The sequence below is a fragment of the Hemicordylus capensis genome, chromosome 2 (assembly GCF_027244095.1).
Source record: "Hemicordylus capensis ecotype Gifberg chromosome 2, rHemCap1.1.pri, whole genome shotgun sequence".
NCBI classification, from domain to species: Eukaryota; Metazoa; Chordata; class Lepidosauria; order Squamata; family Cordylidae; genus Hemicordylus; species Hemicordylus capensis.
Genome location: NC_069658.1, coordinates 232,696,448 through 232,721,274, shown reverse-complemented (window position 1 = coordinate 232,721,274; position 24,827 = coordinate 232,696,448). Strand labels below are relative to the sequence as shown.

General features: G+C 47.4%; 1 protein-coding gene across 2 annotated transcripts; it reads left to right on the top strand.

Annotated features, from left to right (window-relative positions):
* The first annotated feature begins 1,854 nt into the window (after window positions 1–1,854).
* Window positions 1,855–24,712, top strand: LOC128347722 (major histocompatibility complex class I-related gene protein-like). Of its 2 annotated transcripts, XM_053302743.1 has the most exons (7): window positions 1,855–1,970; window positions 9,797–10,066; window positions 13,159–13,434; window positions 16,645–16,929; window positions 17,730–17,822; window positions 20,471–20,506; window positions 23,356–24,712. In XM_053302743.1, the coding sequence occupies exons 1-7, from the start codon at window positions 1,892–1,894 to the stop codon at window positions 23,460–23,462; spliced, it is 1,146 nt and encodes a 381-aa protein (XP_053158718.1). In that variant the 5' UTR covers window positions 1,855–1,891; the 3' UTR covers window positions 23,463–24,712. The 2 variants fall into 2 exon arrangements, with proteins under 2 accessions (XP_053158718.1, XP_053158720.1); XM_053302745.1 differs by lacking the exon at window positions 20,471–20,506.
* The last annotated feature ends 115 nt before the right edge of the window (window positions 24,713–24,827 follow it).

Here is a 24,827-nt window from a genome sequence, read left to right as displayed (position 1 = left end):
GAAGGCAGGGCAAGAAACAATTACCTTGGTCTTATTTTTCATTAGAAAGAGGAAATTCCCTTTCAGATGACACCATCTCTCTCTTGGCTCTGCATGCAAAAGAAGCATGATATTAAAAATAATGTTCAGACCACTCTCTCTTAATACATTGCTTCTTAAAGACAACATATTTGCTATAATGTTTGAGCAAGGGGGGGGATTGTTAACGAAAAACCAGTTTCACCGGCAGCTGACATATAACACGCTGCTAAATGCCAGATAACTTCCCAGAAGGATCCTTTTATCCTGCAGCTGACAGAACTGGTGACTGCAGCACACACACAACGGTTTTCTCTTTGCTTCACTCCACTTTGCAAAGAAGAACAGAGAACTATATCCCGCCTTCAGCACAAGACAACCATAGCTTGAACAGATAGCAAGCATGCGGCAGGACTCGGGCGGGCGGGCGGGCGGCTGGGAGGGAGGGAGGGCGGCGGCAGTGGTAGCGGTAGTTTTTACCCAAATCTGCTCGCGGCGGGGGGCGGCGGGGCCGGCGTGCGAGGGGCCTGCTCAGAAAGTCTTTCCCCTTCTACATCTCCGAACAAGAGACACTCGCCTCGCTCCCTGCTTGCTTGGCCATCCTGTATCCAAAGAAGGAGGCGGCCTTTGCAGGTGGCTGCGTGTCTTCCCTGCCTACATGTAGTGGGGTGCGCCTTCGTCAGACAATCTTAAATAAACAGTGCTCCTTTGTCAATGCTGACTCCTGAGCGGGAGCTAGAATTTTGTGTTTCTGTCTTTCAATTCGCCAGAGGAAAACAGGAGGCTTTTTCTTTTCCGTCCTTCCATGAGGATGCGGGTCGTCTGCTGCCTGCCAGCCTAGCCCGTCCGGCTCTCCTGCAAGGGGAGCAGCAACAACAACCACCACCACCACCCGTTCCTCCTCCTCCTCCGCCTTCCCGACCGAGGACAAGGGATTGCGGGTTGACTGAGGCGGCTTCCTAGTTAGCCTGTGACTGGCGGGAAGGACAACGGGAGGGGAAGAGAGAAGGAAGCGGTGGTTGGAGGCGGCGGAGGGGAGGAGCGGCTGCCTCACTCCGCGCCGCCAGGCGAAAGGAAGTGGGGCTGACGGGGAGGGAGAAGCGCTGGGACGGCACAGGCGTCGCCTCCGCTGCCATCACCGGCGGTGGGGATGTGTGGCGAGGGGGTGGCGGGGGCGGCAGGCTGGCTAGCGCGGCGCCCCCTCCATTTTGGCGCCCTAGGCAACTGCCTAGTTCGCCTTAATGGACGCGCCGGCACTGCCTTCATCTCCTTAAAAGATGTGCTATTTAGGTAATATGACATGGTATCTTGTGCTGCAGTTATAGTTGCAGCTTCATCATTTCCTTGAGCTGGGTGGGTGTCACTGGCACAGAGTGGTGGACCTAGTCCCAGATTTCACAGGAAGAGACATAAAGAGCCTATGCCAGGGATTGAACCTGGGACCACCCTCTGCATATAAAGCAGGCGCTCTTCCCACTGAGCTTCCGTTGCCATCCTGATCCGTTTTCTGGAGTTTGGTTGTTATGACATCTGGCTGGCATTTCCTGCCTGCAGTGCTCTACTACCACTGGGCTACAGCGCCTCCCTGTCCCTTTTGTTGAGAGTTCACACACGATCTTCTCGGCGCCCTATCGGAGAATGATTATTTTACTCACTGCTATCGTGCTGCTGCGCATTAAGCTCTCTTAATGCGCCTCATCCCTGTGAAGAACTTTCACTTTCAAGGGTTCCGCCTTAGCGAGATCTGCCCAATGCAATGTGGGCGACCTTTTCCGATTGGTCAATGCCGCCCTGAGCCACTGTCTTTCTCCACATTTCTCCAAATAAATACTCGACAAGGGGCTCCTTCCTCTACTTGGCTTCTCTATCCAAAATGAGGCGTCTACCGGACTGGTGCTTTTTGCACCTGCGGGCAGCTGTCCTGCTAGTGCTGCAAGAGCGGGGCTCCTCTGGTGAGCGACAGAAGCGGGGGGGGGCGTTAAATTGGCAGAAGAGGCGGGTGGGCTGGGATTTGTAGTCCGAGCTGAACTTGCTGCACGGGAGCAAGCAAGGCGGGAGAGAGACTTTCGTGGGCGAAGCTGCTTCAAGGGGGAGAAGAAGATGGGGCTGGATGGAAGGGACCCTTTGCAGGGAGGGACGCCTCTCCAGGGCTAGGATTTTTGGGTTTTTGTGTGTGTGTGTTTTACTTTTAAAATGCTGGACTCAGCTAGGAATGAGTTTCAGCTATCAGAGAAATGAGGGGTCTGTGCATTTTCAGATGGAAGAATGGGTGAGAGAGGCAGTGTTCCCTGTAAGAGGTTGCTGACTACAGCTCCCATATTCCCTAGCCAAAGGCCATTTAAGCTAGGGATTATGGGAGTTGTAGTCAACAACCTCTGGGAATCCCTCTTACAGGGAACACTGGAGAGAGGTTTTTGAACAGGGAGATTGGACCCAGGGGGATGAAAACAACGTGAAGCCATTAGGTTTTTTATTATTACTAGTATTTTTAAGGTTTTTTATTATTACTAGTATTTTTAAGCCCGTTAAAATAATGGGCGCTAGGACCTGTTGTTGTTGTTGTTTCCTTTATTCCTTCTCCCTTTCCCTTTCACCCTCCTTTCCTTTTTTCTTTTCTCTCTCTCTCTCTCTCTCTCTTTCACTCCTTCCTTTTCTCTCCCTCTTCCTCTGTTTCCTTTCCTTCCTTTCTGCTCTCTCCCTCTCTCTCCTTTCCTTCCTTTCTTCCACCTCTTCTCACTCCCATCTTTCTGTTTTATTTCTCTTTTCCTCTTTTCTTTCTTTAAAGGGCTTGCCCTCCCCTCTGTCTTTTTTTGTCCTTCTCCCTCATTCCTTTCTCCTTTTTCTTTCTTCTTCCTTCTTTCCTTACTTCTCTCTTTCCTACTTTCCCTCCCTCCCTCCCTCCTTGTTTCTTTTGTCCTTTTCCTTCCCTTCTCTCTCTTTTCTCTCCTTCCTTTTTTCCTTCTTTCCATCTTTCTATTGTCCTGTTTTCCTCCCTCTCCTCTCTCTCTCTCTCTCTCTCTCTCTCTCTCTCTCTCTCTCTCTCATCTGTCTGTCTGTCTTTGCCTTCCTCCCTCAGTCCCTTGAACGTAATACTGAAGAGGTATCTTTCTCCGCTTCCCTCCAACTTACTTTTTGGCAGACCATGCAGACCTGCCCATTGTACCATGCACTTTTTGTACTTAAGTCTGCTAAATAACTACTTTAGCTTTTTAGAAATGCAGGACAGAATTTTTAAAATAGCCCCCCCCCAAAAAAAAAACACCGACGCAACATAGCAAAAATAAACATGGGAGGGGGGCAGCACTACTTCCCTCCACAAAAGCCTCAGTTGAGAGGTGAGGGGATAGAGTTATTTGGGGCACTCCCTCCTCCATCAGACTGAATTTGCTGCTGCTGGTTTGATCTGGGACATTCTCCTCAGTCTTATGGTATGGATTTGGGCTTTGGGGGGGGGGGGGTGCTGTTTGTCAGCAACGTCTGTCAGCCGGGTTTTTTTAAGTTGAGGACTGCTTGCATATGGATACAGAGGTGAGGGACCAAAAGGTTATGGAACAGAAAGGGCAGCAGCTGTAGGTTTGTGACACTTGCATGCAGCATTCAAATGTATACATTTGATAAGGGCAGTGGCCTTATTATCCGTAACATCTTGGGGGGCAGCTGTGCAGGTTGCTGCGAGAGAAACAGGAAAGAGCCTTCCAGCATCGCCTTTCTGGGCAGAACCTGAGGACACGTGCAGCAGCCACGTTGCTGCGCTGAAGCGAAGCAGGTCTCGGTCCCCGACTCGGTGGGCAAAGGGTCACCTTTCAAAGTGGTTGAGAGCCCTGTGTACGCTCTAAGTAAAACAAACGCGTTTGTTTAGCAAGGGGAGAGCAACTGTCCCTCGTGTGCTTAGTGCAAACGTCTGGTTTTTACTTGTGCTCAAGGCACCGTTTTTCTTTAATTCCTTCGGGCTGTTCCACAAAAGCCTCAGTTGAGAGGTGAGGGGATAGAGTTCTTTGGGGCACTCCCGTCAGACTGAATTTGCTGCTGCTGGTTTGATCTGGGACATTCTCCTCAGTCTTATGGTATGGATTTGGGCTTTGGGGGAGGGGGGGTTGCTGTTGTCTTACGGGTGTTTTGGCAGGCAGGGGGTATTGTGCTTAGTGCAAACGTCTGGTAGTGCAAACGACTGTTCAAGGCACCGTTTTACTTTAATTCTTCTGGGCTCTTTTTTCTAAGCTGACGTTTCCTTTGTCAGGGCTGGTCCCTTCTCCTGCCGGGTCGGGTCCGGTCTCGTCGCTGCTCTCTATCTCTGACCCGCTATGGCCGCCAGTTTGTGTTCCTCGGTCTCGTCTCCTCTTTTTAATCTCTCTGCCGCTGCTGCTTGTATTTTTTGCTTTTTTGTTTTTCTGGTCCCCTCGTGGCCGCCTCTGCCCTCCCGTTCCCTCTGCTGCCGTCTCTGCCTTCTCCGTTGTCCGTTCTGCGGTCGCCGCTCTCTAAGTCTTGGCAGCTGTTTTCCGTTGCTCCCGCTGCCCTCCCAGTCCCCTCGCGGCTGCCTCTCCTGGCCGTTCTCCATGCTGCCATCTCTGCTTTCTCCTTAGCCCGTTATTTCTCCGCCGCTCTTTCCAGCATGGCCGCCAGTGCCTGGGCGGCCGTTTCCTTTTCCGTGGTTCTGCGCATGCGCTCTGCGCATGCCCAGAACTGCCGAAAAAGACACGGGCAGCACGGGATCACACTCTACCTCTTTATTATAGAGGATTATTATTATTAATTGTACAAGAAGTCAACGATAGGTGGGTTGGCTAGGATGATGGTACGCTACGCCTGGGGCTTTCACCCTCTCTGAACAGCCCCCTCCTTAAGTGCTCTTAGCCCCTCCATGGCAAAAATAGCAGAAAAGCTATCATCTACTTTTATTACTGTGAGCTGAGTCAGCTGCTGCTGCCACCCATAAGAGCAGATCTGACAGCAGGAGACATCTATATTACGATGTTTTGTTTTTTAAAAAATCTGCATTTTATGTAAAAAAAAAAAACCAAAAAGCCTGGGGAGCCAATATAAGTTGTCTATCTGCTTTTCCTGTTTTCCCCACAAACACACGCCAAAGCTTGGGTATGAATGCTTAAAGAAGAATGTATATTGATGGGGGGACCAAAACAATTTCCATCAGGAAATTGGTGGAAAGATTTTATCTTCCTCTTCCAGTGCTGTAGTGTAGTTTAATCTAGGGTTTCTTAACCTTGGGCCCCCAGATGTTGTTGGACTACAACTCCCATCACCCCCAGCCATGGCTGAGGATGATGCGAGTTGTAGTCCAACAACATCTGGAGGCCCAAGGTTATTAAACCCTGGTTTAATCCATTTCAATGCCTCCCTCCCCCGCCACATAGAACCACTCTCTCTCCCCCTCTCTCTGTATTTGTGTATTAGAGAGAGTAAGGAGTTCCTATCAGCAGATCTGTTGACTTTTTTCTTTTCTTTTTTGGTCAGCTGCAGCTGCAGGTAAAGTGATAGCTTATCAGGCAAGCAGCTGCCTGCATGGTCTGCACTAGATTACTGCCAAGACTTGCAAATTTGCAGCTCTTCCATGGATATGAATATGACAAATATTCCCAAAGCAGTTTACATAGATAGAAAAAAAAAAATCTGCATTTTAAGTTAGAAAAAAAAATCTTGGGGTCCAATATAAGTCTTCCATCTGCTTTTCTTGTCCCCCCCCCCACACACACGCCAAAGCTTGGGTATGAATGCTTAAAGAAGAATGTATATTGATGGGGGGACCAAAAAAATTTCCATCAGGAAACTGGAAAGCTTTTATTTTCCTCTTCCAATGCTGTAGTGTGGTTTAATCCAGGGTTTCTTAACCTTGGGCCCCCAGATGTTGTTGGACTACAACTCCCATCACACCCAGCCATGCCTGATGATGATGGGAGTTGTAGTCCAACAACATCTGGGGGCCCAAGGTTATTAAACCCTGGTTTAATCCATTTCAATGCCCCTCCCCCACCACATACAACACCCACTCTCTCTCCCTCTCTCTCTCTGTATTTGTGTATGAGAGAGAGGGAGGAGTTCCTATCAGCTGATCTGTTGACTTTTTTCTTTTTTCTTTTTTGTCAGCTATGGCTGCAGGGAAAGTGATAGCTTATCAGGCAAGCAGCTGCCTGCATGGTCTGCACTAGATTACTGCCAAGACTTGCAAATTTGCAGCTCTTCCATGGATAGGAATATGACAAATATTTCCCAAAGCAGTTTACATAGATAGAAAGAAAATGGCTCCTTGTCCCCCAAAGGCTCATAATCTTAATAAATAAATAAATCTTCAAAGGCTCTGGAGGCTTGCTGCAAGCCAGAATCAACAAGTGCTGTGAAGTGACCCTGTTCTCTTTATGGGGGAAATCCACCCATCTAGTCCATGCAGGCAGACCCTCTCTCTTGTGCCTGGTCTTCAGGGAGAAGCTGGATAACTTTCTCTTAGCAGTGCTTGAGTTCTGGATTCCCTGCATGGAGCAGGACCAGAAAAACTTACCTTGGTATTGAACAGTGTTGCTTTCTTGCCCCTGGGCCAAAGTCCAGGGCCTCCACACACACCCTCACCCACACCCCCAAATCCTCTTAGTCTGTCCTGAGTGGTGTGGTTGCTGCTGGCCCACACTGCACTAGGCAACTGAGTGTAATTATTACCTGTGCCGGGTGCTTTACAGATGGGGGGGGTTTGGAGTGTGGACACATGCATGTGTCACGGTGTGTGTGTGTGTGTGTGTGTGTGTGTAGCCGAGCTGCTCAACTTTGGCCCTCCTGCAGGTGTTGGCCTACAACTCCCATAATCCCTGGCTATTGGTCACTGTGGCTCGGAGTTATGGGAGTTGTAGTCCAAAAACAGCTGGGGGGAGCTATGTTGAGCAGGCCTGGTGTAGAGAGATAATGCTTAACATCTCTAGCAGGCATGGGGGTGCCTCCAAAGGCCTTTAGGTCCAGGCTTCAAAATTATCTCGGTGCACCTCTGGTATTGAAATATGAACAGGTATTGAAAACATTCCAGTCTATCACATCATATAACATAACTCATCAGAAAAGCTTGCCCTTGGTACTGACATTTGACAGAGTAACAACCTATTTATTTATTGATCATACGGCGATGAATATTTCTATATCTTTCCCAAAGTGGTTTACATAAATATAAATAAATATATTGATATCACATTTATATACTGCCCAATATAAAATATCTGGGCGGTTTACAATTAAAACACAACAATTAAAAGCTAAAATCATATAAAACAAATCAAAGTAGCCCTTAAAACGTAAGGGCTAAAACATTACAAATTAAAAGCCTGTTAAAATAGATAAGTTTTCAAAGTCATTTTTTAAAAGCCAGTGATGGGGATATTCTGATTTCATTTGGGAGCGTGTCCCAGAACACTGGGGCAACCTTAGAGAAGGCCTGGTTTTAGGTCAACACCAAACACCTAACTGGTGGTAACTGTAAATGGACCTCTCCTGGTTATCTTAATATGAGGCGGGATCCATGAAGAAGAAGGCAGTCTCTTAAATGCCCTGGGCCCCAGCCATTCAGGGCTCTATAGGTATTACCAGCACTTTGTATTTTGCCTGGAAACTAACTGGCAGCCAGTATAGATCTTTTAAAGTAGGAGTAATGTGGTCTCTTTGGGTGTCCCTGGAGACCAGCCTGGCTGCCACATTCTGTATCAGCTGCAGTTTCCAGACTGCACACAAAGGCAGCCTAACATAGAGCACATTGCAATAGCCAAGCCTGGATCCATCTTATTTATTTATTATTTCTCTGTAAAAACTGTTTTGTAAACTTTTGTTGAAAAGCGGTATATGAATATTTGTTGTTGTAGTAGTTGTTGTTACCAGCATACCACTGTTCTAAGATCATTTATCTGGAGAAATGGATGTAGCTGGCATATCAGCTGAAGCTGATAAAAAGCACTCCTGGCCACTGCCTCCACCTGAGATATCAGGGAGAGGTTTGGGTCCAGAAGTACTCTCGGACTATGTACCTGTTCTTTCAGGGGGAGTGTAGCTCCATCCAGAACAGGTGGATCGAAACGTCTTCTTAAGTTCTGACCTACCGCAAAGAGTATGTATCACGTCCTCTCTCCTGTTGTTGCTCCTCTGCAACTTGCATTGAGAGGCATCGTACCTCTGAGGCTGGAGATGGTTCACAGCCACCAGACTAGTAGCCCTTGATAGACCTGTCCTGTCATTGATACACTCGGGTGCAGTGGAAAACCCGAATTGCATGTGTGGACTGCTCCCCGATAACTCGCAGGGAATTTGGGGAAAATCTGGCCGATATGTGCACTTGCACCCTCCATTCCGGAGGAGATGTGAGCTAAAAGCAAAAAGCTTGCGGTAAAACTGCTGTGCGTAAAACCTCCAGCTCCCTTCCAACTCTAAAATTCTATTATTCTGTGAATGGTATTGCGAAGGACCCACCTTCTGTCTCTATGGTGAGGCATGATCATGGGAATGGAGTGTGTGGAGCACCCTTGGCTTCAGCCCTCCTCACTGTGTCTCTCTGTGGGACCCTTTATTTACTTTAAGTCCTCTAGCACTGCACGGCCCAACAACAAGGTAGCCCCAGGAAAACAGACACAGACACCAGCTGGTTTTAGTCAATCGATGATTCATGTTTATTATAGTCAAACAGCAAGCTAGCTCCTAATTCACACACACACACACACACACACACACACACACACACACACACACTCTCATACTCACCAGCCCCACTCCAAAGATGATCAGTCTTTGAAAGGGGTGTTGGAAGAAGCGTGGAGGCCTCACTCTGGGTGGTGATGCTTCTCAGGGATCTTCTGGTTTCCTGCCTGACTTACAAAGGGATGTTTCCACTCTGGCTGGTACATCTGCAGTCCACTTCCATTTCCATGATCACAAGATGTACTCATCTTATCTTTTTGTTCTATTCCCAGTTCTTTCTCCTTTACAATGTCTTTGGCAGTTCTCCCCAGTTTTCTCCGATTCTTCAGGCCTTTGACATCTTTCCCAACATTGTTCGTGTTCGAGAGAGAGTGGGGCTGGAGCACACTTGATGTTGCTCACTCATGCATCCTCTCTAATAAAACGCTTGGTGTCCGTCCGTGGATGGACACCAAGCGTGTGTCCGTGCCTCCCTGGCCTGTTCTGGGCATGCACAAAGCGCATGCCCAGAACAGAGCAGGGAGACACGACCGCCAGCACCCGGCGGCCATCTTGGGTGGCCAGAAGAAGCCGCCCCGAAGAAGCCGGGTAAGCGGCGGCGGGGGACACTGGCCGAAGCGGCGGCGAAGCCTCGGCCAGAGGACGCAGCGCGGCGGAGCCATGGCCGAGGCCTGGCCGCGCCGCCGCTTACCCAGCTTCTTCGGGGTGGCCGCTTCCGGGCCCGGCCGGAGCCGCGGGCAGCGGTGGGTGGCGGGAGGGGGAATGGCGGTGGGGGTCCGGAGCACACCGCTCCACTAGCGCCCATTATCCAACGGGCTTAAAAACACTAGTTTCTCCATACATACTGTTTGTAAGCACTACCTAAGTTTCTTAATTTGTCAAGATCACATGGCTCATAGGGTTACAGAAATGAGCTATTACAAATTAGTATATTGTTTCTTATCTCTAGATCATTATAAGCTTACATTCAGCCAAGTATTTCACTGTTACAAATTAATATATTGTTTCTTATTTCTGGATCTTTATAAACTTGCGAGTTAGCCAAGTACTTTATGCATCACTACTATCACAAAGCTAGCATAATTCTACATCTCTCCCTCCCTGGCAGGTTCCTCTTCACATTCCCTGCGTGTGCTTTACACACTGGTGTCACTGCCCATCGAGGACATGCCGAAGTTCTTTGTGGTGGGGTTTTTGGATGACCAGTTAATTGGTCACTATGATAGCAACAGGAGGTTGTGTCTGCCTGAAATGGCCTGGCTGAAGATAGAAGGGCATGGCGACTTCTGGGACTGGATCACATGGAGAATCCAGGACTCTGAGAAGAGGTTTTGGAGGGACCTGGCTACCCTACAGGAATGCTACAACCAGAGCAGAGGTGAGTGGAGGATCGGAAAACCATAGACACTCCTCTTCCAGGGCCAAGAGAAGGGAGAGGCAATTACAAAGCGGGCATGGCAGTCTTGTCCCTAGTTCTTGGTTTTGTTCTCGGTACTAGGTATTTTGGCGTGGAGGAGAGTTGGACTTGTGGTAGTAAGCATGAATTGTTCCCTTTGCTAAGCAGAGTCTTCTCTGGCTTGCATTTGAATGGGAGACTACATGTGTGAGCACTGTAAGATATTCACTTTAGGGGATGGGGCCACTCTGGGAAGAGCATCGATCTGCATCAGGCGCGTAACAACGATCGGGCAAGGGGAGACAGTTGTCTGGGGGCCCCACTGCCTGGAGGGGCCCCCCAGAGGCACCTCATGTGACTCCCCCTTGCCCCCTGCCCAGCCCCAAGGCCCCTCAGCCACTTGCCCTGTTCGCCATCTCTCCAGCTTGTTCTCCTGGCCGGCAATCGAGCAGCAGAGCTGCAAAGAGCTCCTTTTCTCCCGCCTCTCAGCTGATCGGCGGGTGGGCGGGGCTTCCACGGAGGTCTGGTGTAGGCCTCTGTGAAGCCTGAACTCGAGTAGGGCCCAAGCCAGCCAGGAAGGAGGAGGCAGCCAGAGTGGCCACCACTGGTCTCTGCAGCAGAAGACCCCTTGCTGCCAGGTAGAGTGTGAACTCCTTTTTGTGGTTACCTTCCTTCCCCACCCCCCATATATAGGCATCTGCTTGCCATAGGGCTTGGATATGGGGGGGGAGGGACTGAGAAGTCTCTGAATATTTATTTTGAAACAGCTTGGAAAATTTGCTGGCTTAAAAAAAACTATCTAAAAAGGCCTATAAGTGGCTTGTTTCATGGCAGAAAATTACAAAAACTTCTGGAAGAAACAGTGTTATATTTATTTTATTCATTCATTCATTCATTCATTTATAAATGCACTTATGTTCAAGTTGTTTTGCAACCCAGAAGGTCTGAGTGAGAACTGTGAAGCATGGCTTGTGCTTTTATTTTATTTTATTTTTCTTGTGTGTGAACTGCTCCCCAATAACTTGCAGGGACTTCAGGGTAAATCTGGCCAACATGTGAATGCAGCACCTCTATTCCAGAGGAGATGTGTGTTAAAGGGCTTTAAAAGCCTCCTGTGAAAAACCTCCTGGAATCGAACTTGACTGAATTTGTTCAGAATTCTGAGAAAACAAACATAGGCTCACCCTGCATGGTTGAAAGTCTCCTTTGCTAATCTGCAGCGAGGGATCCATTTTAATCATTCATCTTTCTAGTGTGTTCTAGGCATTAAAAGTAAAACAAATGTATAGTACTCAATGTATATCACTATATATTGTGACGTGTGCGTGTGTGTATTCAGTGAAATGTATTTGCAGGCAGCATACTTATTTTGGAATATCAGACTTAAATCCTTGGGGGCCTGGGGTGTGCGGAGGCCCTGGACTTTGAGTGGGGGGGGGCCCATTTTAAAATCTTGTCTCTGGGCCCATTCCAACCTTGCTACGCCCCTGATCTGCATGCTTGCATGCAGAAGGTTAAAAGTTCAAGATACGAGACTCCTGCTTGCAACCTTGGAGAAGCTGCTGCCAGTCTGTGTAGAATAGACAATACGGAGCTAGATGGATCAATGGTCCAACTCGGTAGAAGGCAGCTTCCTATGTTCCTCCCTCTTTCATCAGATTCAGTTTAATTAAAGCTCTTCTGATGAAGTTTATGAGGCTCCTGCCAAACACGTTGAGGTGCATCCCATCTAGTTCCAGGAGCCCTTCACGTAGGTATTGTGGGCTACAGTCCAATACTCCTACAACAACATTTTTATAGCCAGCTGTTTACTTGCAGGATCCTGCATTTTCTTTGTGCATCTTGACCTTTCACAGGAAGGAAGAAACAAACACCACTCGTGCCCCCAAATCTTTCACTTTCCTACTCCTTTCCTCGTGGTACTCATTAGATAGGTTTTGGGTTTCTTCCTGAGATATTGTAGGTTCCCACTGGATCAGCAGGAAGAGGTCGATAGGTGGGTTTGACAAGTCTTGGCAACCTCTCCATCCCATTTTGGATGTGCACACCAGAAAGGCAGCACATCCCTCTCAATGATCTGTCAGGTGTGCACACATATGGCTCCATCCCTCTACTTGTCAGGGTGGTAGTTGGTTTCCTCGCAGTCCAGAAGGACTGAGTGTCTTCCTCCTCATTCTATGGGAGCTGGGATGACCATTCTTGCTCACATGGCAGTAGGGCACCCTCCAGTTGGAGATGGAGATGCAGTGCATCAACCTTTTGCACCAACTATCCTAATGACTACTAGGGGCATTGGGAGTAGAGATAGTGAGTAAGGAAGGGTCTCCCTAACTGTTCTACCTGTCTCTACTCTATGACCCCTGATATTCAGGTATTTCCTGTTGAGCCTTACAATCCTTCCTTTCCTCTTAGAGAGTAGATGGAAACATCTCTCTCCCTCCTTACCTATTCATTATGTAGTTATATAGATTAGGACTAGGTCTTTCCTATCCAAAGTGTACTTCACCAATAAATGCTTAGTATTTAGTTCTACAAGACTCTCCATGTGTCTTCTATAAATAGCTGCAACAACTAAACTCTGCAACTACTCTGTAACTGGAGTGGGTAGCTTCTTTAGTGCTCTGTTAATTAATCTGGGGGTAAAAGTTACAACCCCCAAGAGTGGGTTACCCTCCATAGCTAGCAGTGGGGCCTCATACCTGTTGAGGAAAAAACACCCACAAGTTCACCCTTTCTTTCTCTCTTCCCCAGACCCTCACAAAACACTCTTACTCCTGTTAACAAGCCTGCTTGCAAGCTCCAAGACCTCTGTGTGTCTCTTAAAAAGAGCTTACCTACTCTATGCTCCAGCCAGCTCAGGGATGTCGCTCCACCTTCCATAGGGATGTGTCAGCTCAGTTTATTGAAATAATTCCCTCCAATGCCCCCCTTTCAGTATCAGTTTTCTCATTCTAGAGAAGAGCGATAGGGAAGCAAAGGCCCTTCCCTGCACAAAACAGGGTAGTGGTTGGAGGGGTCTGTGAATCCGACCCTGTTCTGCCTCTGTGGCTCCCACTTTTTTTGTCTCCTTTCAGGGCTTCACACCTGGCAGCGCTTGTTTGGCTGTGAAGTAAGTGAAGATGGGCGCAAAACAGGATATTATCGGTATGCCTATGATGGGAGGGACTTCATCAGCTTGGACACGGAGAGTGTCACCTGGACAGAGGCTGATATCGGGGCCCAAGTGATCAAGAGCAAGTGGGAGGCTGAGCCTCTTATCAACCAGAACAGGAAACACTTCATGGAGGAGGAATGCATTGAATTGCTGCAAGAATTCTGGGACTATGGGAAGGAAGCTTTGTCGAAGAGAGGTGAGGATGGGGGTGGAGGGGTTGTGCGTCATCTTCCATACAGTCCCCCGAGCCTTTACATTAATCCTAGACATGCAGCTGATTGAGATGGTGCAATAATGGCTGGTAACATTTCCCCCATGAGGCATGAATCCCCTGCTAACTGGGCAAAGAGGCACCTTTTAAAAATGGTGATTCTCTTTATTTAGCAGGGGGAGAGCAACTGGCTCTATCCAAGCCAGCACAGAATCCCTCTAGTGACTGTTGCTGGTGTCTGTCTTATGTTTCTTTTTGGACTGTGAGCTCTTTAGGGATAGAGATCCATCTTATTTATTTATTTTTATTATTTCTCTATGTAAATTGCTTCAGATTTTTTTTTGTTGAAAAGCAGTATATAAATATTTGTTGTTGTAGTAGTAGTAGCCACCCTAAGTGGCGCAGCAGGGAAAATGCTTGACTAATAAGCAGAAGGTTGCCAGTTCAAATCCCTGCTGGTACTATATCAGGCAGCAGCGATATAGAAAGATGCTGAAAGATATCATCTCAGACTGTGCAGGAGGAGGCAATGGTAAACCCCTCCTGTATTCTACCAAAGAAAACCACAGGGCTCTGTGGGCGCCAGGAGTCGAAATCGACTCGACTACACACTTTACCTGTAGTAGTAGTAGTGGGAAAGACTCAACATGACTTCTGTAAAGCTCAGTCCTCACTAACCTTCTAGAGCTCTTGTCAACATACATATGGGTAGTTATCTGATTGATGCTGTATTCTTGCACTTCCATAATCTTTTTGAAAAAGTTCCTCACCAAAGGTTCTTCAAAGTAAATTTAACAGTCATGGGATAAGAGGACAGTTCCTTATGTGGACTGGTAATTGGTTAAAGAACAGGAAGGGTATCTGGTTAAATAATGGGGAGCAGAGTAGGGATAAATGGAGACTTTTCACAATGGAGGCAAGTAAGAAGTGGGATCTTCCACACTTCTGTATTGGGACTAATGCTTTTTCACTTGCCTCTAATTGATCTAGAGTTAGAGTTGAACCGTGAAGTAATCAACTTCGTGAATTACACCAAATTATTTAGGGTGATGAAAACCAACATGGATTACACAGTGCTACAAAAGGAGCTCTCCAGACTTGATAAATGGGCAACAAAAAGGCAAATGAGGTTCATTGTAAAGTGATGCACAGTAAGGCAAAAGGCCATAATTTCACATATATGTTGATAGGGTTTGAGCTGTTGGTGACTAGCCAAAAAAATAAATAAGACATTAACCACTTGTGCAGATTCTAAACCAATTCAACTACTGGGACCTGGGCCATTCTCAAATGGCAATTTTACTTTGGAAGGGCAGGTGTGCATTCATATATCATCTGAACTTACTTCTAAGTCCCTGTGAGCTATCGGGGAGCACTCCGTACATGATTCAGGTTTTTAATTGTGCATTGGAGTTTAGTCCAATTGTTGTCTGGGTTAAAAGAAATTCCACTTTTTGAGTTGGGTCAAATTCAAATTGAGTTGGGTCAAATTCAAAATATCCGCTATGCCTCATAACTCGCAGTGCTTCATCTCTCTTAATCCTGCTGTAAAGTCAGCTGTCTGAGAAAGGCCCTGGTGATATTAGCCCTAATACCCTGAAGGACTCAATGGATGAGTCATGGGAAGCCTCTTCCTATTGTTAAATTACAACTAGAGGAAGAGGAAGCAACCTAGAGTTTGTCAGACTCTGACTTTCTGACCTAGGAGCCCCAGTCACCCTCTCCAAAAAGGGGTTTTCACTGCCACCACCTAGCTGCATGGCCTGGGACCTTAAAAACCACAGTCTGGACCTTCAGAGCTCCTGTGGAAGAGTCCAGAGCGTTAATACAGAACCCCTTTATCCCCAAAGGGGTAATCCTCAAAAATGTATCCCAGAGATCTTCCATAGCAAAATGACCTAAGCGGCAGAGAAGATAAGGCAGAAGAGAACACTTCCCAGCACAAGCCAAAGTGATGGTAGAAACATATAAAGAGTTTAATTTATTAACTAAAAATTAAAGAAATTTCATTTTAAAGAGATCAAGCCATTCTGCTGGAGTTCTGGGACACGGCTGCTCTGTGAGCTCAATATACCTACTGTGTGCAGAGTTTACAGACAATGGAAATGGCAAAGCAAATGCTTGGATAGTAGGCCTGTGCAGCCTGGAAAATATCAGATCTGATCCAATATATGAATTGAAATCAGATGATAAGAATTGGAATTGGATTTAGGGACACCTAAGGGTATCAAATATTGGATTGTGATTGAATGTCCAATCACAGATCTGATAAAAATTGGAAATATTTGACATAAAGGTCAAAGGGAAAACAGAAAAAGAAAAAAATCAGGAAGGGTCGGGCAGAGGGCTCAGAAACTGGGCATACATGTAGTACCTGATGACAGGATGTTGTGTGTTTAATTTGAAGTAAATTGGTGCATCATCTGACGTCTAATGATTGGGGGGGGGGAAATAGAGCCCTATAGATGGCTTATTTCCTGGCAGAAAGTTCCAAAAACGTCAGGGACTTAAGCCCCCACTTAAGTCATTCATCCACCCTCATGTGAAGGAATCTGCCCTTTGTTTTCATGTGAAAGGGGAATAGCACACCACTTTTCTGCTCTTCATTTTATATTTCCGGAATTGTTGGGCATAGGACAGGATGAGAGGAGTCTGTGTTAATTTGAAGCAAATCGGTCAATCTGTTGATTTTTTAAAAAATTCTTATGTATGAGCAGCCAGGCAGTTGGCACTAAGCCATGATAGTACTCTAATAGTACTCTCTAAACCATTAAGTGCGACTTAACAAACATCCAGAAGACTCATTTCCCCATTGACCCACAGTGTTCAATGGGAAAATAGGAAAGGAATCCTTAAGATGGGAGTGGCTGGGAAGAGGGCCCTGAAATTTGACATCTATTTAGTACAGGATGGGAGGAATCTGTGCATTTTGGGTGCATCCATTGACTTTTAATGATTTTGTGGTGGTGAATTAAAAACTGCTAAAAACTGAAGTCCTATAAGCAGCTTGTTTCATGGCAGAAAGTTACAAAAACTTCAGGAATAGAAGTTCCCCATATGAACAGTATTCCAGCATCATTTGGAGGAATCTCTACCCTCATTCTGATATTTGGGCTGAAGAAGTCTTTCCTTCTTCACAACAACCTCCCAGTGGAAAGAAGCTGTCTTAAATTGGGTCAATGTTCCTATTTTCAGAGTCCCCAATAGTGAAGGTGACACGCAAGATGGACAATGCCAGCCTGGAAATCCTCACCTGTCGGGTCCATGGTTTTTATCCCAGAGAGATTGATGCCATGTGGCTGAAGGACAGAGAAGTCTGGGAGCATGAAACACTTCATGGGGGTGTTGTCCCCAACTCAGATGGGACATACTACACCTGGCTCAGTACTGAGGTTGACCCCAAGGAGAGGGACTGCTATCAGTGCCACGTGGAACACGATGCCCTGCAGGAGCCTCTGACCATGGCCTGGGAAGGACCTGGTAAGAAACTGCAGGGAAGGAGGGCTGGTTCTTTTGTGGTCAGTGGCAGGTGAGAGACTCTGGGGTGGACATTTCCACCTAGGGAGGAAGATGATGGATCAAACGAGAGCCTATGCTCAGCAGCATCACTAGCTTCAGTAAAGACTGCTTGCAAGAACTTGTTTGTGCTTTTGGGTGCAAAGCATGATTGTGGAATACTCTCTCCATGGATAGAAGAGGATTGTCTTCCCTGGAGGCCTTCAGGAGAGCCTTAAAACCCCATATTTTTAGCCTGGCTTTTAATGATATTTGGTTTCAGTTTTAATCTGCTTCTATTTCATTCCTGATACACTCTAGGAAGGGCGGTATATAAATCAAATATATAGAAATATGTTAAATAAATAAGTTTTTTTCCCCCATAACAAAATAAAAACAACCCACCCCCCACTCCACACACACTACGTTAGCTTCCTGCAGTGTTTGACTCTGGTGGGCTTCCATGGGGAGATAATCGCTTAGTATCTGGGCCATTGTAGAGAAGGCTACACTGTTTCACCCTCACTGATATCAGAAAAGGGGATCAATTATTTTCATAGCCTTCCACTATGGTAGCTTTATAGGGATTCTTGAAAACTTGTCTGCTCAGCTGTGGACGCCAACTGGTTGTGCTACGAATCTGCTTTTGGGTTAAGATCTGAAGGAGATATCCTCATTCTCATCCTGACAATATTAAAGGGTGCATTTGGTGAGAATGTGCCTCCTGTGGGTGTAGATCTCTTTCTTCTGAGCAAGAAAGTTTTTTCTCCCTCCTCCCATTTCAGAATCTGGGTTCCAGATGAGGCCTTTGGGAACCAAGTGGGTAGCCATTGTTGCCGCCATCCTCCTCGGGGCTGGAATCTTCTTAATCTATATCAGTAAGTAAACTCTGTGTGCGCGTGCTACAGTCATTGAGAAAATGCTGGGAATGGCACAGGCTTCCTAGAAGTGGCCAACAGAACCCACAAAAACTCATGGCACTTACCCTGTCAAGTAAGCATCAGCATTGCTAACACTGGACATGTGTTACTCACCCTTTTCCTTTGTATTTCTGGGCCAGATTTGAAGTGCTTGACCTTTAAAGCCCTATACGACTTGGGAGCAGGGTAGCTGTATATATCCACCTATATAAATCTATCGAGGCCCTCCATTTGGCATCTCGGGTCTTGCTCATAGCCCCACGACTAATGGAGATTAGGTTGGCAGTGTATAAGAATCTTTTTTGGTTCTGGCCCTGGACCTTTGGAATGCCCTCCCAGAAGAATTTCTCCACGCTCCCTGCCACAGCTTAAAAAAAGAAAAATTTCTAGTAAGAACTAATCTGCCTACTTTCGTTTCACTATCCCTAAAACTGGACTAAATCTGGTCCATACTGGTTAGGCAGTTCAAAAGTTAACCCACGTGCACCTCAAATGTACATGTGTCCAACATCTTGAATCAGGGTGGATGACATCATTACAAACTACACCCTTGAGCCGTCCCTATGTGTCCCTACATCTGTAGCAAATTTGGTTCAAATCAGTTAGGCAGTTCTCAAGTTAGCCCAATTGCGCCTCAAATGTTCACTTGTCCACTATCTTGAATTGGGGTGCATGACACCACAAACCACACTGTTGAGGTGTACATGTGTGTCACTCACTACTACTGTAGCAAATTTGGTTCAAATTGGTTCAAAATTGGTTCAAACTAGAGGACAAATGAGGCAGTGCACAAGTTGGCCCTCTTGCACCTCAAACGTTCCTGCGTCTGCCATCTTGAAACAGTGGATGACATCATTACAAATTACACCATGGAGGTTCCCCTATATGTCCCTACAGCTGTAGCAAATTTGGTTCAAAGGGGTGGGATAGAAATATTTTAAATAAATATTTGTGTACAAAGGGGAGGGGAAGGTGATTGTACTGGCATCTGACTCTTTCAGTATAGGGACCCCTCACCCTCCTACCCACCTGTCCCCCTGCAACACCTCAAAAGGTGGGGAACCCACCAAAACTCCTCTGTGTTAAGAGATTGGCACCAGAAGAAAGTGTACAAAGTTCCAGGGGTGAGATATACTAATGCACAGAATGTTCCCACCTGCCAGACATCATGCAGTGAGTTGCTGGCGGGTGGTATTTTTAAAATAAAGCAAGTACTGTGGGCCAAGGACCTATTTCTGTTAGTGTTGGGAATTCTCTCTAGTAGGAGAAACCTTTTTCATTATAGCAGAGTGCACAGAGGCACACCACAACGGAATTTAGTTAGGCATGCATGTATGCTGAGAGTAAAGTAACTTGGAGCCAGTTCATAGTTTCAAATCAATATAAGTGGTATTTATTAGCGAACTCCATTCTAGATAGGAAAGTGAAGAGATAGAATCTCTATCTAGCTGGATGCAGATGGATTCTGCATCTCTGCACACATGGTGCAGGGGAGAGGAGCTTGCATGTTGCAAGGTAGAAGGAAGGGAAGGAGGGAAGAGATGAAGTGACAAGGCAGGCAGGAAGGAAGTCCCTGAGATTAGTAATCTACATATCGAAGGAATAGTGTCAGAGCAGTAGAGGACCAATGTCTTGACCCTCTAGCCCTCTGACTCACTAGTCTGTCCCCTTATGTCACTGAGACAAGAGACAGCGCATAGTCCTTCACTTCCCACAGTTAGGACCTAGCAGTGCCCCTGGCCAAAACACTCCCGACGTTTGAAGGGATTCCTTTAGAGAACATGGAAATCTTTAATTATCAAAATGGAGGAGTCTGTGGGCCTGAGCCATGTCCTGTGTGCCCAGATCTCTTACATACCCAGCAACACCCCTGTGCTGTGTTACTTATTCCATCTGTTGGAGCTGGGTGGCTGAGGCTGAGAAGCCACTTTGCTGCTCACCCCAAGCCATGATAAATGGGGCAAGACCATGCACTGATTTCATGAACATGCACTTAAGCTTGGTTACAGTATGGTATGAATACTGCCTGGATAGTCACTTCTCACAAGAGGGGGCCAGCAGGAATTGCCTTCCTCCATCACTGATGTCAGGGGTGGCTTTAGTTGCTCCTGCCACACAGTTCTTTGTAGACATGTGTCAATTATTTTCTGATGGGGAGAGGTGAAATGAGCTTCCTGCCGTTATTCTGTCTCTAAAGAGATGTCTATATAACTCTCAAAGGGATTGTGGGTAATCCCCATAAGTCCCCATTGCATGGGTGTGCTTCTCAGGATGGTGCAGTCCCAAGAGACTCAGAGAACTTTCCTAACAGAAACTCCTACTGCTGGCCATAATCCCATGGGAGCAAAAACCTGAGAACTCCCTTTAGAGAGCCATACAAAACTGATCTAACATTTTCCTACATGAACAGGCCTAGTGGGTTGATATCTGCTAAGACTTCCTAACTCTGGAAATAACAGTTGCATGGAATGTGTCTGGGTCTAGGACCTCCTTCCTCGGAGGAGCATCTGCCCAGAAAGGTTTGGGGTCCTAAAGCCCTGCTTTGCTGAAGTGGGATTTGGGAAGAGGCCACTTGCTGCTCTGAATCTCTGATTTTGTTTTTGCAGAGAAGCAGAAAAGAAATCGTTACCCAGAAGCATCAAGTGAGTGTAATTAAAAAAGGGTGGGGGCGTGAGTGGAATTCCTTTTCCTTTGAAATGTTAGTCCCACACACAGCAGTCTAGGGATGGGAAGTGGAAAAGGTGGACGGACCTGCTGTGCATGTGGGGAAGAAGTCTAGGCACTAGGCTGTCTCTGGGTCTGCAGAAGAGTTGCTGCCAGCAACACTGACTTTGACTGCCTCGTGTAATGGTTATTTGGGACAGCTGGGCCCCATTAGAAAAGCAACTGGGCTACTCTTCATATCTGTGCAGAGGCATATTTATTTGTCTGTTCGTTCGATTTCTATACCGCCCTTCCAAAAATGGCTCAGAGCGGTTTACACAGAGAGAGAAATAAATAAGTAAGTAAGTAAGATGGCTCCCTGTCCCCAAAGGGCTCACAATCTAAAAAGAAACACAAGACAGACACCAGCAACATTCACTGGAAGTACTGTGCTGGAGGTGGATAGGGCCAGTTACTCTCCCCCTGCTAAATAAAGAGAATCGCCACGTTAAAAGGTGCCTCTTTGCTTGGGGCGGGGGGCTCCAAGGGTCCAGGGGTGCCTCCAGAGGGGTTCCTGCCACCACCCCGTCCCACTGCACTGAACTGCCAAAATTTACCTTAATTTTAGCCACCCATGTGTGCGGGGTGAGCTGAGCAGACCTCGGTGGCGTGGCCGCTGGAGCGCCACGCAGTTTTCAAGGGCCACTGGGCCAGACGGGCAGGCCCAGAAGCCACTCCGCCTGCCACTGCCACAGGGTGGGGGAGGCTTGCTCAGCTCGCCCGCCCCTCTGGACGTGCACATTGGTGGCTAAAATTAAGGTTCATTTTGGCAGTTCGGCGGGGCAGGGGTGGGGTGGTGGCAGGACCCCCCACCTAATGCAGGCCTTGTGGCGGGGGCAGTCAAAATTACTTAGGTGTGCCACTGTATTTGTGTATTATAAGAGACTCCTGTAGCCCAAGGAATTAAAGGGGTACAGCAGTGCCTTTCCAGTTAGGCTGAGAAAAACCCTGCCATTATAAACCTCAGCATTGCTTTGTTATAAAGATAACTCCTGTTGAGCTAATAACTTGAAGCTTGGCATGTATGGTTTCCTTGATGAGGTGTAATAATTCCTAATTTCAGAATGGTCTGATTAAAATTTTGACAGTGTATCATCCCCCCCCCACACACACACATTTTGGTGAAACTGACTGGTGTAGTCCCTTCAGGTTTGTTTAGGAAGGCAATCCTTTATTGATTTGGTGTAGAGTTGCCATATTCTGGCTTTCCAAATCCGGGTGTCTAATTTGCATATTATTGTAAGTTGGCTTGAAAATAATTTTGCATATGCACATTAGCAGCTGCACTTTCCAGTTGATCTGTATTTGCTCTGAATATCTACCAACAATAGTTGGGGAAGATATCTTTGCCTGGCCATTTTCCTTGACATATTAACAGCAGCAATAAAACAACAACAAAAATGCACAGCTTTTTAATTAAGGCTGCAATTCTGTACACACTTATTTTAGAGAAGATTTGATTGAAACCAGCAGTGCTTACTTCTAAGTAAGCATGCATTGAATGTAAAGCCAAGCAAGTCCTTAAACACTGTAATACACAGCCTGGTAGGCAGGTAGTGATTCACATCAAAAGCAAGCTATCCTCTCAACTGCCCAATAGTGATCCCCTGCTGGTAACAAACAAGGCAACATTCCTCAGGGGATTACTGTACTTGTAAAAGTGAAACCCTCCCAGTTAGCATCCTGTGCGCTTCCTCTCTTAATCCAAGTCCAGCAGCTGAGAATAGTGACTGCATATTTTGCTCCATAACTCCACTTCTACAAGGGCTAGAGCTTAGCTTTTAAAAAAAGAAAGCTGAAATCCGTGCAAGTCCGGGTGGGCTAAGCAATCCAGGTTAGATGAACATAAGAACAGCCCTGCTGGATCAGGCACAAGGCCCATCCAGTCCAGCATCCTGTTTTACAAAGTGGCCCACTAGATGCCCTTGTGGAGCTCACAGGCAAGGGGTATATGCATGCCCTCTCTCCTGCTGTTGCTCCCCTGCATGAGAGGCATCGTGCCTCTGAGGCTGGAGGTCAGGGGCAGAGCCACCATTGGGCCAACGGGTTCAAAGAAACCGGGCCGGTGACCAATCAGGGGGCGCGGGAGCGGCCCTGACACGCCCCCCACGTCTGATGTCAGATGCGGGGGTGGTAGTTTGGCTCCCGAGCGAAGGCCGCGCGGCCCCTTCAGGAGCTAAACACAGGCTGGCGCTGCGTTCGCAGCACCAGCCAGGAGCGGCTCTTCCCTGCAAAGGCAGGGAAGAGTCACTCCTGGCTGTGTGCTGTGAATGCAGCACCAGCCTAACTAGCGCCTGAAGGGGCCACGTGGCCCCTTCAGGAGCTAAAAGACTGGCGCTGCCTTCGCAACGCAGCCCTGGAGCAGCTCTTCCCTGCAGAGCCCTGGAGCGGCTCGTCCCTGTCATGCGGCCCCTTCGGCAGTTAAAGAGCAACTGAGAGTCTTTTGGCCGACACAGGGGCGTGGCTAGCCTCAGCTTCTGACATCAGACGCGGGGTCAGCGGGGCTGCGCGGCGGCCATACACAGGCTGCCAGCGGTCCCGCTACGCCCCTGCTGGAGGTGGCCCACACATGTTCCCTGTGCTTGGACCTCTAAATGTCACCCTCAGCTCTGCTTGTAGCACATTTTTGGTGTGTGCCTTGTTGTGTCGGGCTGGTGGCTTCGGCCTGTGGGGCTGGACTAGATGGCCTTTGTGTCCCCCGCGCTCAGTGAATCTAATGCCCCCACACTGAGACATCCATGATGCTGGCTAATAACCTTGCACTCTGTTGTTTTGGATTTTTCTTAAGCATCATCTGAGATGGAAGCCAAGAGAATCGATGACTTGCTGTTAACTGTACCTCCTGAGAGCCACTGCCAGCCCTGGACACCCCGCCTAATCCTGCCTCTGGCCTAGCTCCAGTTTGGGCTTATCTTTCAAATGAGATGCAACAGTATTGAGACTGATTAGCAGTGTGCCATTATTTTAAATGGAATGATTCTGGAATGAATTATTTTTACCATTTTTCTTTTTTGTTTCACATTTTGTTGTAATATTTTTTAAATAATCACATTCAACATCCACTTCAACAAAGAACAGATCATCAGGAATGATTCATAGGAGTTCTTGAGAGAACATCCATCTAGGGACAAATGTACAGTATCCTCATTGGGGCTTGCCCTTGGGGTTGGGGTGGGACATGCTGAATGGGTCATTCAGAATTTGAAGTGCCCCCTGCCCTCATCCCCCCCCATATGCAGGCACTTGCAGCTGCTCAGAGGGGCTAGCAGAGGGCTTTGCAGAGTCTCCACACTATGGCTTGCCCTGGAGCATGGCTCCCACAGCAGTCGCTGTGCTCTGACCCAGCCAGGCCCCTCTGGCGCACTGTGTTTGGCTGTGCACAATTGTGTCTCCTTAGGAAGGAGAGCTGGTCTTGTGGTAGCAAACATGACTTGTCCCCTAAGCTAAGCAGGGTCTGCCCTGGTTGCATATGAATGAGAGACTTGATGTGTGAGCACTAAGATATTCCCCTTACGGGATGGAGCCACTCTGGGAAGAGCAGAAGGTTCCAAGTTCCCTCCCTGGCTTCTCCAAGATAGAGCTGAGAGAGATTCCTGCCTGCAACCTGGGAGAAGCCGCTGCCAGTCTGTGCAGACAATACTGAGCTAGATGGACCTATGGTCTGACTCAGTATATGGCAGCTTCCTATGTCTCTGACTGTGCTGTGCTCTGCGCTGGGTCAGTACAGCTGCTGCAGTGAAAGCCATGTTTTGGAGCTGGCTGCAGTGGGGAGACTCCAGGCAGCAATCTCTGCACTGCCCACCGCTGGTCCTTCTGAGCAGCCAGGAGTGCCCTAGGTACGGGAGGGGTGATGGCTTGAGTGGGTCTTAGGGCGCTGGCCCCAATTCCCACCCCCACCTCCAAAGGATGGGCCTGATCCTTATCCCTGGAATGTTTGTAATATGTAAGTTTAATGGAAATATGATGTTCCCAATATAGATGTTTTACCAGTCTAGCCTAGGTGGTGGTGTGGTGTGTGGTGTCTTCCACCTTTCTGCAATACAAATTCTTGCTGCTGTAAGGAGATGTGATCTACATCGGCTTTCAATACATTGTCTCCTTGAAATGTATTTTTGAAAATGAATGAATTTTGGCTCCTTCGTTAATTTATGGCCTGTCATTTCAACTAATCAGCGGACATTACCAAAATCTATGTAAAACATTTTCTTCAGGAATGCCACACTTCCATCAAGTGATTAATATGTTTTAGACGTAAAGGAG